General features: G+C 32.8%; 1 protein-coding gene across 2 annotated transcripts in view; it reads left to right on the top strand.

Annotated features, from left to right (window-relative positions):
* Window positions 1-9,937, top strand: part of NTPase (ectonucleoside triphosphate diphosphohydrolase NTPase) — a 39,318-nt gene extending 29,381 nt beyond the window's left edge. For both annotated transcript variants that reach the window (XM_072520237.1, XM_072520239.1), the window contains exons 7-11: window positions 765-930; window positions 2,038-2,265; window positions 3,011-3,067; window positions 3,472-3,578; window positions 5,995-9,937. In XM_072520237.1, the coding sequence (XP_072376338.1) occupies window positions 765-930; window positions 2,038-2,265; window positions 3,011-3,067; window positions 3,472-3,578; window positions 5,995-6,081 (645 nt within the window). In that variant the 3' untranslated portion in view covers window positions 6,082-9,937. The remainder of the gene's footprint in view (window positions 1-764; window positions 931-2,037; window positions 2,266-3,010; window positions 3,068-3,471; window positions 3,579-5,994) is intronic.
* The last annotated feature ends 5,608 nt before the right edge of the window (window positions 9,938-15,545 follow it).

The raw sequence follows: 15,545 nt of genomic DNA, 5'->3' as shown, positions 1-15,545 counted from the left end.
CTTCCCCATCCAGTCTGGAGTACTGTAGAGGTTAGGCTCTTATTCCTAATGTTAGGTTGTAGTATTTGCTGAAATTCATCACGGGTTTCCTGACTACTTTTCAGTAATTTATATTCAGATGACTGAGGCAATTTTGTTTGTTCCTGATATATGCATGACCCACGAGAAGCTAGAGAATAAACGGTAACCCCTGGCAGAGCCTCGCATGCAGGGATGAGGCTAATCAATCCAAGTTTTGCTTCATACTGAGAGGGCTCTTAGTAGGCAACACATTTAACATTGCAGCATTAACGTAATATCTACACTACGTTAAGTCTTCGACCTACTCTGTTTCGCCACTGGCTTGGTGAGGATTTTCCTGTGGTTTACATCTACTTGGCCGGTCTATTAAGCCTCGCTTCACACCGGTAAACACTTCCTTATCACTCACCGACTTACCTGTACATTATACACCGGGCATTTCCCCCTAGCTGCCAGTCTTCTTTAAACAGATCAACTACGTCCGCCATCTTCAAGTAATCAATCTGTTTCAGTCGCATACCAACTAAGGTTTTGGTGCAGCGACCATGATATTTAGTCACCAATGAATCAATAGGATTATATAGTTGTATATATGTAGGTACATTATGGACCAATTATTTGACAATAGTTGGGAATTGGAAATGTATATATCCTGTACACTTATTGTGTGGAAATCAGCTATGATATAAACAAATTGTTGGTGTATTTAAGTTTCACATATTTTATTTTACTGTTTATAATAGGTGGCGTCACCAAGAGGTTCTATTCCAGTCTACACAAACAGTTTTGCTGGCTTAGGACTAATGGCAGCTAGACATGCCATGATTACATTAAATCAACCAGATGCTGTGAACGTAACCAGCGAATGTGTAAATCCAATAATTAAGAAGAAAAAATTCCTTTATCACGGTAAGCCATCATATTATAGTAATAAATACCGTATTCATTCGAATAATGTGTGCCAACGTGTATTTTGTGCATGCACCATAAATTTTAGGGGACAAACAAACAAAAAACTGTTAGACATGTGTAATTTGCGAACTATGTACAATGTACATAAGTTATTGAAAATTAAAAAATACCGGAAATTAGCACAAGCGTGCTTTTATTTCAATTTTAAAAAGAGTTTGAGAGAGTTTTTACCACTCGCAGTTTGTTCTGTTAAATACTGCACCATGTGGCATTTCAAATCACATTCTGATCTGAAGTTGTGATAGTTCATTATTTTCATATCTACGTCTGGTAATAATCTGCTTCTTTCTGTACCATATCCTCATTGGACGTTAACGATCATTGTAACCCACTTAAGTTTTGTTTACAGCGGCTCTAAACAGTTCTAAGGATGTTTTTCCCGTCCACAGTCTCAGACTTTTCAACATTCGTCCCCTACCCTGACCTCTGATTCCTTTCAATTTACCCTGCGTGATAATTTGTAAAATCTGATATTTATTGTTTCTCATCACTTGGCCAAAATACGAGAGTTTTCTATTTTTACTGTGCAGATCAGCTGTCGGTCTTCGTATATTGTTTATACAACATTTTCGTTGGTAACTCAACGCGTCCGTGGTAACACCACATTTCGAATGCTGTTATTTTCTTACTGCTCGTTTCTGTAAGGGTACATGCCTCTATGTCATATAGTTGCAGAGATGAAAATACATAAGATTTAAGTACTCAAAGTATAAACAATATATTAAGGCCCAGATTGTAAAGAACAGCTTCCATTCTACGAATTTCTGTAGAGAGATTCCAATCTTCATTTAAGTTGAAACCTAGATATGTGAAGTTTTGGACTCTTTCTAGTGGTTTATCGTTTATAAAAAAACTGGTAATTTACATTAGGGTTTTTGCTGATTATCTATATAAAAAAAGTTATTTTTGACTTATGTATTGCAACTATAATCCAGTAAAAAGTGTTGACAAATAGTACTTCTATTATTTACTGTATATTTCATATCCGATTTGTTATCAAATACCTATTACATTAACCACACACTACGACTGTTTGTCTTTCAGGTAAGGAATATTCCGTTTCGGGTCTACAAGAAAACTATCCTACTTCAAAAGTCAGGGGTACCAATACTCAAATCGGTGAAACAGTTCCTATTGTAAGTTTTCAGGATTGTTCAAAGCTAATTACGGACTATGTAAAGAGCAAAGCTAGTCCCCCACATGAATTACCTCTAAAAACTATTTTTGCATTTAGTTACTACTTTGATAGAGCCACGGAAGCGGGACTGATAGGTAAGTACTGTTAAAAATCGTTTATTTTTGTGATAAGTTTTTTAAATAAGTAGTAATAAGAGTGTATAAATATACAATCACACCATTCTACAGTAGTATTGATACAAACTTTCATTTTTTCGAATTTCAACATTGTTCTATACGTATTTCGAGTTATTCAACTTCTTATCAGGAACACTTGTGCGAGTTCAAGCTAAAATTAATGCAGTCTAGTATTTGGAAGTAACAAGAAGTTGGGAGACCTCTCTTCAATAGCGAATTAAGTGAACCGCAAGTTCAAAGCCTCTTACTAGAGGCTGCTAAATTTATTCCATTATTGAATTTCTGTTGATATTTAAGTTAAAGTTATGAACCCTATATGAAATGTATGGAGTTATTAGAAGACAACCTTGTGCGCATCGTGCAAGAGCGACTACAGCTAGAGAGGATCGACTTTTACAAAAATGGGCCGTCAGAGATCGTCGAAGATAGGGGCTTTGGTTATGTCAACTTTTGAATTGACAGTTGACAGTTTATTTTTTTGAAACAGGTATATAATTCACGTCTGACTAGCTACCATCTTCATATATCGACCAATTTAAGCATTGTCTGTTAGTGATAGTTGGTGAAGGTTTAATTGTATAATTGAATATTAATAAAATAATAAATAAAAAAGTACAAATATAAATTTACATATTTTCATATCTACTTAATTTATATTTATTGATACTGCATTAAGTTTTTTAATAAATAATAAATCTTTCAGATGAAGCAACTGGTGGTAATATACTAATAAAAGATTTCAAAGGAGCAGCTGAAAAAGGTAATAATCTTGTATATAATTAAATATTTCTTACAAAAAACAATTTTTTTTGGCATCGATAAATTGTTTTGTATTAATGATTGGTATATTAACAAAGAATAGATCTAAAAAGGGAATGCTAGCATATGAAAACTGATTTAAAATATATTCAAAAACGAATTAAACAAGTTTAATCTACATGTGTTGGCCAATTTGATCGGGTGTGATTTAAACTTACTGTACGTCAATGCTTTATGTTGATAGTGTACTAGAAAGAAATGATTTAAATGAGTCTAATGGTTAGATAATTTAATACAAATCTCACATCTAATTAGAAGGCCATTTAACTACAAAATTACTAATATGTTAAAAAATGAGTGGTTCATAAAGCATTCATTTTATTAAATGGTTTATTTAATTTATAGCATGTCATGAAGCTAATGCAGAACAACCGTTTATGTGCCTCGATCTAACGTTTATCTGGTCACTTCTGGAACACGGATTTGGTTTAAAACCTGAAACTAAAATATTTGTAAGTATAGAAAGCTTGTTAATTGATTTGTTAGGTTTATACACATGCAAATGTGTACTTAATTTATACACAGTCATACACTAATTTATTTTACTCAAAAATAATCTATTATACAACAACAATTTTCAGACTTAACAATATGAATTTATATCACAAGCTAAAGTCTAAATTATTTCTGTATTTATATCATTTGGGACCAGTTCCATGCTGTGCTCTACATTTCCATTGAATGTACCAGTCTAAAGTAGAAAAAAAATTACTGCCAGCCAATGTATCCAACGTGTCGTAGATCCAAGGCAGAAGAGAATTTCTTGGTAATATTGTTCAATAAATGGTAGTTCACAGTCCACACAGAACTTCGTTGTGCCGTCTTTCTTCTTGACCAGGACCACCGAAGAGACCGATTAGCTAGTAGAAGGTTCTATCACCCCGTTTTTCTTCATTTCGGTACGAAAATGTCACGATAACGCCGAAGAAATTTTACTAACTACACAAATCACAAAACTACACTAAATTAAATCTAGTGGGCCTATATCTTCTGTTTCTGTTGTTTTAACAAATCCCTGAAAGTAAGCATGGTTGATAGGTGGAATGTATGAAAGACAATCTAACATGTCCCACTTCTTTTACTTAGCCACAGGTCTTGATCCAGGGTATGAATTTTCCAGATCAATTTGTCTGAATGGCCTATACGCTTTTTTGTTGACTTTAGACATAGAGTGGAAAATGGAAAGGTCTCGTTAAGAGTTTCCTTATAATATAGCATAAATGGTTCTTTCTTTACTAATCGAATCCATTGCATTTCGAGCCGTGACACCTGTTCGTTTGTGACATTTTTTTCCTCTTTGTAATTGCTGCTTCAAGATTATTCGTAGACTTGAAGTCTTGTCTGACATTTGTGTTACAAAAAAGGCTTTCTTCTTTCTTGACTTTGCGATTATGTAGCGCCAATCTAGCGCCTGAACATAATGACCTTACTTCTGTGTAAGATTCTATGGATCCAAAATTAGAATCATTAGGGAGATAAAAGTGACTATAAATTTCCATAAATTTATGGTCAAAAATTTTGACCTTATCATTGCTTTGAATCCATCTTATAAGACACAATTCAAACTTCCAATTTCAATTCTGACCCGTACAAGTGTCACTATACATGATAAAATATTTTGATGCTGATGCTCTTATAGTAATATGTTTTCTAACACAAGAACTTATTTCTTGCGAACCACGTGAAGCAATTGTCTCATTCCATGTGTACATAAAGCCTAAATCGGTTGATAGCTCATGACATCCTTGATTGTAAACGTACATGTTTCTTTTATAATAAACCACAGAAGTGGTTAGAACGGGAAAAGGTAGAGCTTTCTGCAAGTCAAAAGTGAAGGCATAAAACAATTGATCTTGCTCTGACTTTTCTGCATCTAATTTGGAAAGTTTGAAGGAAATACTTTTTGTATACTTTAACAGTAGTTCCACCAACTTGAATGTAAAATTGCTTGCATGTTGACTTAGGCAATCTTGATCCAGTTGACTTAGGCAATCTTAATCAACCCACATAAATAGATATTCTGACAAGAAAGTAACCTTAATTTCCAAAATGTTATAAATGCAATCTCGCGTGGCTCTTCTGATACCTTTTCTACACTTTTAAACCTGAATTTACAGTTTGCGTTACTGAATGTCTTCTTAGGAACTATTTTTTTTTTTTTGTTAGTTTCTTTTTACTCTCATGTTTTTGCCACTTTTTACTTCGTTTTGGCAATTACCCGGTGTTTTAACATCTTCTCCTTCTGTAACCAAATAAGCTTATTAGATTTTTATGCAAGTGCATTTTTAGGTTCATCATCATTTTGGCTTTACAACCCTGTGTGGGTCCTAGCCTCCCCATTTTTTTTTCAGTCTTCCCTATCCATCGCCTTCCTCCTCCAAGCACGTATTTCCATATTTCTAATATCTTGATCTATATTATCTAGTCACATTTTTAGGTTAGGCTTATTTAAATATTTTGAAATATACTGGATTCACTATTTATATCTTCATCAGATTGAGGATCCAGCAACATACAATGTAGGTCTGGTTGATTTACAAAGTACACCACACTTTTCAGAAACAGTTGCAGGAATAGTGGTGTATGGTTGACTAGACACAATGTGTGTTAACAAAAACCGCTATTTTTTCATTAGTGAAATTGTTACTGCCATCTATGAAGGTATAGATACAGTTAAAAGGTACACCACTTTTCCTTATAAGAGATCTGTATCTCAAGACTTTAACACATTCCTGTTGTAACATATAACTAGTGCATTTCATGTCCGATAGATGGCATTATTATCTGCCAATGTAAAGTTTATAGTAACGGTTTCAACAAAAATGATTTCCTTGTTTGTTAAGTGATTAATAGTATGTATTTTTTTAGTTACACAAAAAGATCAACGGACACGAAATATCATGGGCACTGGGTGCTGCTTACGAAGTTCTTAGAGGAAAACAAACAGTCCGATAGAAGGGAAAGGTGTATAGTTAACGTACAACGAGTAATAGCACTGTATATTGTTTAGTATCAATTTTCTATTATAAGAACAAGAGCTTTGTCAATAGCGAAACAACGAAATAACGACCAATATTAGGTTTAGTGCTGTATTGGAATATTTTATGAATAGTGTATAGGATTGATTACTGCATTGTATAAGAGTTTTTAGACGTGTATAATATTTTCGCTGAACAGAAAGTTTTTATTTTGGGCTGATTCATTGTTTCCTTTTATCCACAATCTCATGTGTAGACATATTCTATCGAACTCGAAAACCCAAATACTTTAATTATTAATAAAATGGCATACAAATTCTTTAAGTTTAAAGTCATATAACTGTTATAGTACCAGAAGGATGAATGGATGGTTCAAAAAGTTATTAATTTCATAAGAAAAGTCGTTTTTTCCCAAAGTCCATCGTTCTGCGAAAATAATTTCGTGATATTTTGTAAAATAATTATCTACTAAGAACTAATTAATTGTAAGTTTATAATAATATGTTAGTCTCTATTTAAGAGGTTTTTTTAATTAGCCATCCGGATGAACTACATCAACTGACGTAAGCCGGAATTATCGTTACCAACGAGAAGTGAAGGTAAAATATAGATATGTCCCAAAATTACTCTAGAAGATAAAGTAGACATATATACATATAGTTTCTTTTTCACTTCTATGGTTGCTGATTTCAATATCATCTCGGTCAGTTTCAAAACTCTTGCGGGCCGATTTTTGTCCACCTGTGGTGTCATCTATGTATGTATGCTAATTTTTTTATTAAACTATGTTTTCCATCAAACAATCAGTATTGTGTTAACCTGTATTCTTACGGTACACTCCATAGATATATCGCTCATCGAAACTCAATGCAATGATTAATAAGAAGTTATACGCATCAATCGAAATATTCGAACAGACCAGCCGACACGTGCATATTAATACAGTTAAAAATATTCCACGATGAAAAATATACAATGAAATATCTATATCTTTTTTGTATGTATATTATAGAAGAAAAGTAAAAACGTTCATTTTTATATATTTGAAACATTATTTGATTAAACAATCTTAATTTAGTGATTCGGTTTTAAGACTAAAGACGGCATTTGTCTGACATCGATATCGACCTTTGACGAGCGATATATAATTGTAGGTAACTGTAACTATTGACATTCCTATATGAAATATTTTTTTAAAAATTGTATGAAGTTGTTAATCTCAATTATTGATTTTGTTTTAATGTGTGATTTTTATAAATAATTTTAAGGATAATTCCAATATGGCACTACATTTGGCCAATTTAAATTTATGTCCTTTTGGTGGAATGAATATTTCTGTGTGAGCTGTGAAAATGTAATACTCAACTAAATAGACTTATTAAGGAAGAGGAAACGAATACAAACGGGAAACGAAACGAAATTGCATAAAAAGGAAAAAGATTTTAAGGTCAACTGACTAAACAGTTGGTTGAATAACATGTATGAGTGTGTTAATCTCCTATAATAAATAAAATTATTCATAAAACTAAAACAATCGCTAACAAAAAGGGGGAAAGAGAAACACACAAGAAGAAATCAAAAGAACAAACTGTAAAGGCACATGTAAAAGAAAATATACCGTATGCCTTCAGGATAAAAGATAATAATATCAATAAAAATATGTGAGTTTAAATTTCTTCGATGCCAGATCATTGTAGTTTAAATTTTCTAAAATAATGATCTCAATTATCTTAAAATATGTATTCGCACGTATCAGTTCTAACAAGGATTCTAGTTTTAAAAATACGGCTGTACGCATATACACATCAAGAACAATGAAAATAAAGTAATGGATATTTTATGTACCCTTTCTGCTCTTGTACTGTTACATTTTGTGAAATTAAAAAGTTTTGGTCACATATAACAGTGGTTGTGATATTTTGCAGACTTTTGTTTCACTTTTGATAAAGTTAGGCAGGTTTTATCAATTTGTGTCTAGTTTGGATAAAAAATTCGGGGCCTTAGGGTCACACAAACGTAACTTCTTTGAGTTGTGTATCAGCTGCCTTTCTTCCTCTGTAAAACTACCATTGCACTTTTTTGGACACTTTGTACAATATTTATTTTTTACAGAACGTGCCGTGACATCTTTACCCTACATGGATGTATATACTTTCCCACACTGCTTTAGACGTTTTCTGATATTTTTTTTCAGTCTTCTGGCGCAACTTGCGTTCTTTTTAATCTGCTTGTATTTGAGGGACCAGCAATTTCATCATCTATTACGTCTTCTACAGGCGATTACTATTTTTATCGCCGGCGATTTGACGGCGATGTACCGTCATTTATTACTTCCTCGAACACGTTCGAACTGTAACTATTAATGTGTTGTTTAGAAGCCTCGTATAATTCATCGCTGCCATCAGACTCAAAATCAATCTTTGACTCGTCAAATACTTCCCTCATCGTCTCCGGGCTTATGCCGAGCTGGTTGCAATCTTCCAGAAATAATTCGTTAGTACTCTCATCATTATTAGCTAATATTAAGTCCATTTCAGATGTAGTCAAGACATCAAACTCAACATCAATTTGAATACTGTTTAACACTTGTTAAATTGACTGAATCTAACCCAACCATTGCTTCTAAATCCTTTAAGGGTAAGCCAAAATCTAGAAGAAAAAAGAACGACTTGTAAATTTAACTATCCTTGTTATTACTGCACATATTCGATAATTTAAAATAAATAATTAAAAATAATTTAATAATTATTGTATTGCCTACTTTAAGATTCTTTTATTTTTATTTTATTTATTTATTTTATTTTCAAGATAACGCTAATATATTTTTTTGTCCTTGAAGAATACATATTTTTAAACAATAAAATTGTTTAAAAACTTATATAAATCTAGGTTTTCTAATAACATTACCATTTAGCGTCAAAACACAACAAAACTCAAACCCAACTAAACATTACCTTTTCAAACATAACCTTTACATAAACGTCCGAATACATTTGCTGTCAATCTTTCAACACACAGCACTGTAACAGCTTGCTATGGTTCTGTGACTCGAAACAGTTTGTTTGATTTTTGAATACACCAAGTATCGCCCGTTGTCCGTTACACTTATGTTTTTCTAAACAAGTTGAACGTTATACGTAGATATGCATGCGCAAATCAAAACTAAAGCCAGGTTCATATACGTTCATGTGACTATTAAATAGATTGAAGTTTGAGATATGTATCTACACAAAAATACGGAAAATAAAAAAAAATGTAGTTCCGTTCGTGTGATTCTAAGCCCCCGAATTATTTAGAAAGTTTAAAAATGCTTCGAAACTGTTATTGCGGCATATGTAAGTTAAATATAATATTTATATTAAAAAGTTATTTCTTGAAAATAACAAGGTTTTGGATACATTCAACGACATTTGTGATACTTTCTATAATTGTGTTTCGAATTGACAAAGTTTGTAGTGTTGTTTTAAGTACATAATTAACAGAAAATTGATACTATTATAGACTCATCGACAAAAGTAATATGTGCCTTATACGTAAAAGAGAGTGATAAAAAAATTAGGTGTAACATGTTTTTTTTATTACCCATTCATAAATTTGTGCTAGTATGGAAAAGCTTGGTAAGAATATTCTCGCATATTCTAGCCCCAAGTATACTAGTACTATTTTTTGATAATTTTGTACGTTTTTATAATTATTTTAATAGAATTAAGTTACGCCTGATGAGTCCTATAACTCTCTTTAAAATGTTTGTTATTTTGTTATGTTTACTGGCTGTGCAGTTATTCCATTCTTTTGAGTGTACGTCAATGATTTAATAAATTTTTCCAATGCTTTACTGTAGTTTTTGTATAAAATTTTATTTGCAAAATAACTTATTCACAAAAAACGTATGTTTATAAGGGAAAGTACATTTATGTTCTACATTGTCAATATTGTGTATGAGTAGCATAATAACGTGACCATAGACATGGACAATATTCCAGAATTAGTCTGACCTATGCACAATATAGCAATTTAATAGAGTTGACACTTTGGAAATCATTTCTGATTCGCTTAAACAAATTCTAATAATTTTAATGCTTTATTACAAAATTCCATGCTAAGGAAGGGTAAGGCACTTATGAAATTAATCGCCATGCCGTGCAATATAAACATCATGCGCACCGACATCTGATAGCACAGAGAAAGAAATACACAGCTTCTACAATGAATTAGACAAAATATTCGAAGAAACCAAGGAAAGGAAGTTCATAATATTTTAGGTGACTTAAATGCGAAGGTAGGTAAAGGAAAAGATGAAGAAGTAGTAGAAGGCGAATATGGACTAGGAATACGTAACGAGAGAAGAGAAGCTAGTTCAGTTTTGTAAAGACAACGAGTGGCGATACATCCTTTAAAAGCAAACAATTTATAACACAAGAAATAAAGACATTGATATCGGAAAGGAGGAAATACAAGAATAAAAATGAACAACAATACATAAACGTAAATAAAACAATAAACAAAAAATCAAGGAAGCAAAGGAATTGTGGGTATCAGAAAAATGTGCGCAGAAATAGAAAGATTAGAAAACAACATGACAGCTTCAGCATATACAGGAAAATTAAAGAAACAGCTGGCATATTCAAAAAAAGAGGTATTGGAAACAATGTACAAAAATAACAAAAGAATTGAAAATGCAGAGAAAATAAATAGATAGGAAGAATATATAAAAGAGCTATTTAAAGATGAAGAAACAATGGAGGCAATAGAACCAGGAAGTAGAAATGGACCTACAATTAGCAAAAGGGAAATTGAAAAAGCAATAAAACGTATAAAAAATGATAAAGCCATGAAACCAGATGAAACACCTACAGAAATCTTAAGGCTGCTAACAGAGAACAACATTTATATACTAGTAGAAAAATTTAACGAAATTTACTATACCGGTGAAATTCCGAAAGAGTGGCTAAAACTGAATCGGAGTTCATTAGAATACCCAAAAAACTCAACGCAATGAAATGTGAGGAATATAGAACGATCATCTTAATGAACCATGTTCTAAAAGTCTTGTTACAAGTGATACATGAATGTGTCTATAAAAAACTAGAGGTGTTATTTACTAGTCAAACATTTATATAGATGAACTTTGATCAAATAAAAGGCATATATCGAGCACAGTTTAATTTAATCTTGCCCAAGTACTTTCGATAGCTAGATCATCTTTAGGGGCATTTCGTCAATTGCGGCCTATCTGACAAGAACAAAATGTCATAAACATATAATTGTACATTACACTACACTACAAAAGGACAAACAAACACTTTAAAATTATTAAAGAAAAGCTACATTGCGTGCCGAAGCCGGAGACAGAATTCGCGCATATTCATCATTCTGTCTCCGGCTTCGGCACGCAATGTAGCTTTTCTTTAATAATAGTAATGTACAATTATATGTTTATGACATTTTGTTCTTGTCAGATAGGCCGCAATTGACGAAATGCCCCTGAAGATGATCTAGGGATCGAAAGTACTTGGGCAAGATTAAATTAAACTGTGCTCGATATATGCCTTTTATTTGATCAAAGTTCATTTATTCGAGCATTCAACCTTATATTTATTTATATAGATGTCAACTATGACGTATTCATATGTCTAATTGACTTTGAGAAAGCATTTGACAAAATACAACACAGAAGGCTTGCAAACATATTAAGGAACACGGAGATAGATGATTAGACTTTGAGAAACATTACAAATTTATACCGATGTCAGAAAGTCATAATACGAGTAGACCAACAAAAATTTAAAGAGATATCTGCAAGAAGAGGAGTACGACCAGGTTATGAACTATCCTATCTACTTTTTAATATGTGCACAGAAGAGATTTTAAAGAGGCACTAGAAGACATCAATGAAGGCATATCAATTAACGGAACGCTAGTGAATAATTGGTTATAGAAGGGAAAGTGAAAGTAAAGAGAGGACCGGGGAGACTACATACGATCTGGTTAAAAAATTTAAAGCAATAGAGTGGAAAAACAAAAATAAACCTCTTCAGAACTGCTGCAGACAAAGTAAAACGGTCCGTGATAATCGCCATTGTCCTTAAAAGATGAGGAACGCGAAAAAGAAGAAGGAAGTGTAGAAAAGTATCTCCCAAATCATTATCATTAATTGTTTAAATAACTTTTTTTATAAAACTAAAAATAAAAAAAAGTCCGATTTGGTGCCGACTTAATTGGACAGACACACGGTGTATATAATACAGTCACGTGCCACACTTGGACACAAAAAAGTACTTATTTCAATATTCATTTATTTTACAAATCTTCATTTATATATATATATATATATATATATATATATATATATATATATATATATATATATATATATATATCCACAAGTATTCTTTAATTAAATTAAAAAAAATACCTATTTTATCTTTTGTTCATTACTGGGCACAAAGGATCGCAGCCACTGAATCCTCGCTGAGCCGACTTCTTTGTTTCCTCATGGTCAAGATGGCGATGGGAAAGAGCCTTTTTGCTAGGACGAACGTAGCTGGAATTGATAGCTTATCCCTAGACAAACGAATAATGGTAGGAAATTTATTCTGGTTGTCTTTCCACCAAGATAAAATGTCAAAGTTTCTTTTTTCTCTTTCTTTTGCTAGATATCGATCCAGTTCGTTGTCAAGGCGCACCTTTTTCTTGTAAAGTGACAAAATTTTGAGGCTGTCTTCGCCACTAGAGGACCCAGAAGAAAATCCAACTTCCTTGGATGATTTTTTGATTCAATATTGAGGCTCTTTTTTTATATTTTTTATATAATTCTCTGAGCTTCGTCTCTGTTTCTTGTTTCAAGGAACGGCCTCATTCCGATAAATCAAAATGTTCGAATTTGTGGCGGATATCAATTACTAGATAAATACTGTACACCCAATTTATTTTATTGTAGTATTAGATAATCAGATTTCTTGTTGCTATAAAGGAGTTTTTCAAATTTAATTCCTCGTCATTGTTTTGGTCAGTATTAATTTTTAATATTTATTTGTCGACGGACAAATAAATATTAAAAGTTTAATATTTAAACTCCTGACGCAGTTTCTGACAGGACATAGTAGTTTTGGCACCTTCACGAATAGGCAAATCTGCCTCGGCAGACTGTACTGTTTGTGGGGTATCGGACGCTCCCACCCACATTTTTAACTGACAGAGATGGGCAAATGAGAGGGGAGATTTCGAGAGGCGAATGGGTTTCGGGCCGGATGAAAGAAACAATGTAAACATAATGTTGAGAGGAGAGAAATAATGGAGAAAAGTACACTGTCTGATTTCTGGGGTGATGAAGAAAGAGGAGCAGGAGGACATAGTAGGAAATTAAGCCAGTGATCTGAAATTTATGGTTAATATTACTTGTTAGTTTATAGCCTAACGTCTGAAACAGTTTCTGATTTACGGTAATAGGTATGGTTATTTATAAATTTTTAGGTTTTTATTTTAGTTGTTCATTGAATGGAAAGACCACCCCTCTGGAACGGTGGTTAAGGCTTTAGGCGGAATACGGTTAATCCGGAACTACGATGGGGTCTTCTTGCCTAGTATCCTACTCGGCCGAAAGATGCCAGAGTGTCTTGTTCCGTGTCGTAGATGTCCAAAAAGATTTCCCCCACCGTTGCTTGTCAGAATTCAATGGATACCTGCTTAGGCCCTTGCTGGAATCTGGCAATATGGCAAATTAAAAAAAAATATTTATTTGTCGGGGTAGTCGAGTAATAAATTTATGTACATGACACACTGGGAAGCGTGAGCCAGTTTTCAGCTCGTAGTAAGTCTGTAATTTTTTTGCAGTTTTTTAAGAAATCTTGTATTGGTTTAAGTAAATCTCATTCTGTTCCTTGGATTCTGAATGGTATTAATTTTAAAATTATTGAAACAGAAGAAATTAAGGGATGAAAAGCTCTTTTTATATATCTAAATTCTCTACAAATATAATTTGGCTTCTAAACAATAATAGAAAATAAGTGTTCGAGTCTATACTAAAATTTATTAAAAATACAAACATGTTATTTAAAAAAAAAAGAAATATTAATGTCAATCCTGTATCCATCTCGTTATCACATTTATCCAGTCTCAGCTTGCGTGAAGGAGGGGCTATGCACCGAGTAGCAGCTCTTCAGTACTGAAAGTAAGACATACTAGGTAGGAAATCGTTATGGTTTAGGAAATATTAGGCTATCACGACCAGCTATATAGCACAAAAAAATCGTGAAAAATACAGAATAATTCCATAAAGCTATATTTACTTGTCTATCCTGACTAAATCAGTCAATAAATCATTATTAGTAGTACAGAAAACATTAATCTTGAGTAGACAATGTGCTTTCCTAATTACATCTCACTTGTCTTGGAATTTGAAACGTAGTCTTCAAGAGGCTATATTTGACTCCTACGATATGTAGAATAAACTGTATATTTCTCGTCTACTCTAATGCATCGATGCCTCCTTTTTTTGTTTCAATATTTACGGTATAACTTTGGAGCATTGGAGATATTAAAAGTATCGCTTTTTGTGGTGTGAGTACATAGGAAACTAATGTAACTCTATCACCAAACCCATTGAACAATAGTCTTTGAGCTTAGTTTTGTCTGGCAAAAAAGAAGTACTCAGGTATCTTTTGTTTATTTTTTTTAGGTTCCACGTAAGGCCTCGCTTTCTCGACTCGGTAATAATTTCTAAGGATGTGAACCAGTTGTCCGCTGTAACGTTTGTTAAATTTTCTATCCTCTTCTGACAATGTTTCGCCATCACTACCTGCCCCTGTATAAACACAACTATCTAAAACTTTGTAACCATACCGAAAAAAAAGAAAAGCTAAATACTGCCAAGATTACCGTGCTATAAGCCTAATGTTGTACACATTGAAAACATTCTTAACAGTGATACTCGTACATGCTAAAATATACAGGAGGCTAGAAAATAGTAGTGATACTTAGTTTGGGTTTCGAAATGGTCTAGGCGCTTCTGAAGCTTCTAAAAGCTTTATTGATTAAAAGAAATCATTTGATATAGTTCGCCATAATCATCTAATACAACTGTAGCTAAAAAAACTAGATACATACAAGAGATATCACCATTATTTCCAATCTCTATTACGGTCAAAGAGCTGTAGTACAAATAGATGGAAATAAAATCGAAAATATAGAAATAAACAGAGGGTTTCGTTAAGATTTTGTGCTCACGCCAGTCCTTTTTAACATTTAAAGCCTTAAATGGTCAGAATTATGGTATTAAAATTAACCGAAGCCCAATTAACAATTTGAGATAAGCAGACGATCCAGTACTGATAGCCGAATCGCTTAAAGACTTACAATTACAGTTTGTTAATATAGCTCCCACTGCAGACAAAGGGGAGGAAGAAGCAATTGAGTTCTATCAGAACATCAACAGTATCATAC

This window comes from Diabrotica undecimpunctata, chromosome 1 (genome assembly GCF_040954645.1).
Source record: "Diabrotica undecimpunctata isolate CICGRU chromosome 1, icDiaUnde3, whole genome shotgun sequence".
NCBI lineage: Eukaryota > Metazoa > Arthropoda > Insecta > Coleoptera > Chrysomelidae > Diabrotica > Diabrotica undecimpunctata.
This window is presented reverse-complemented; position numbering and strand designations above follow the sequence as displayed.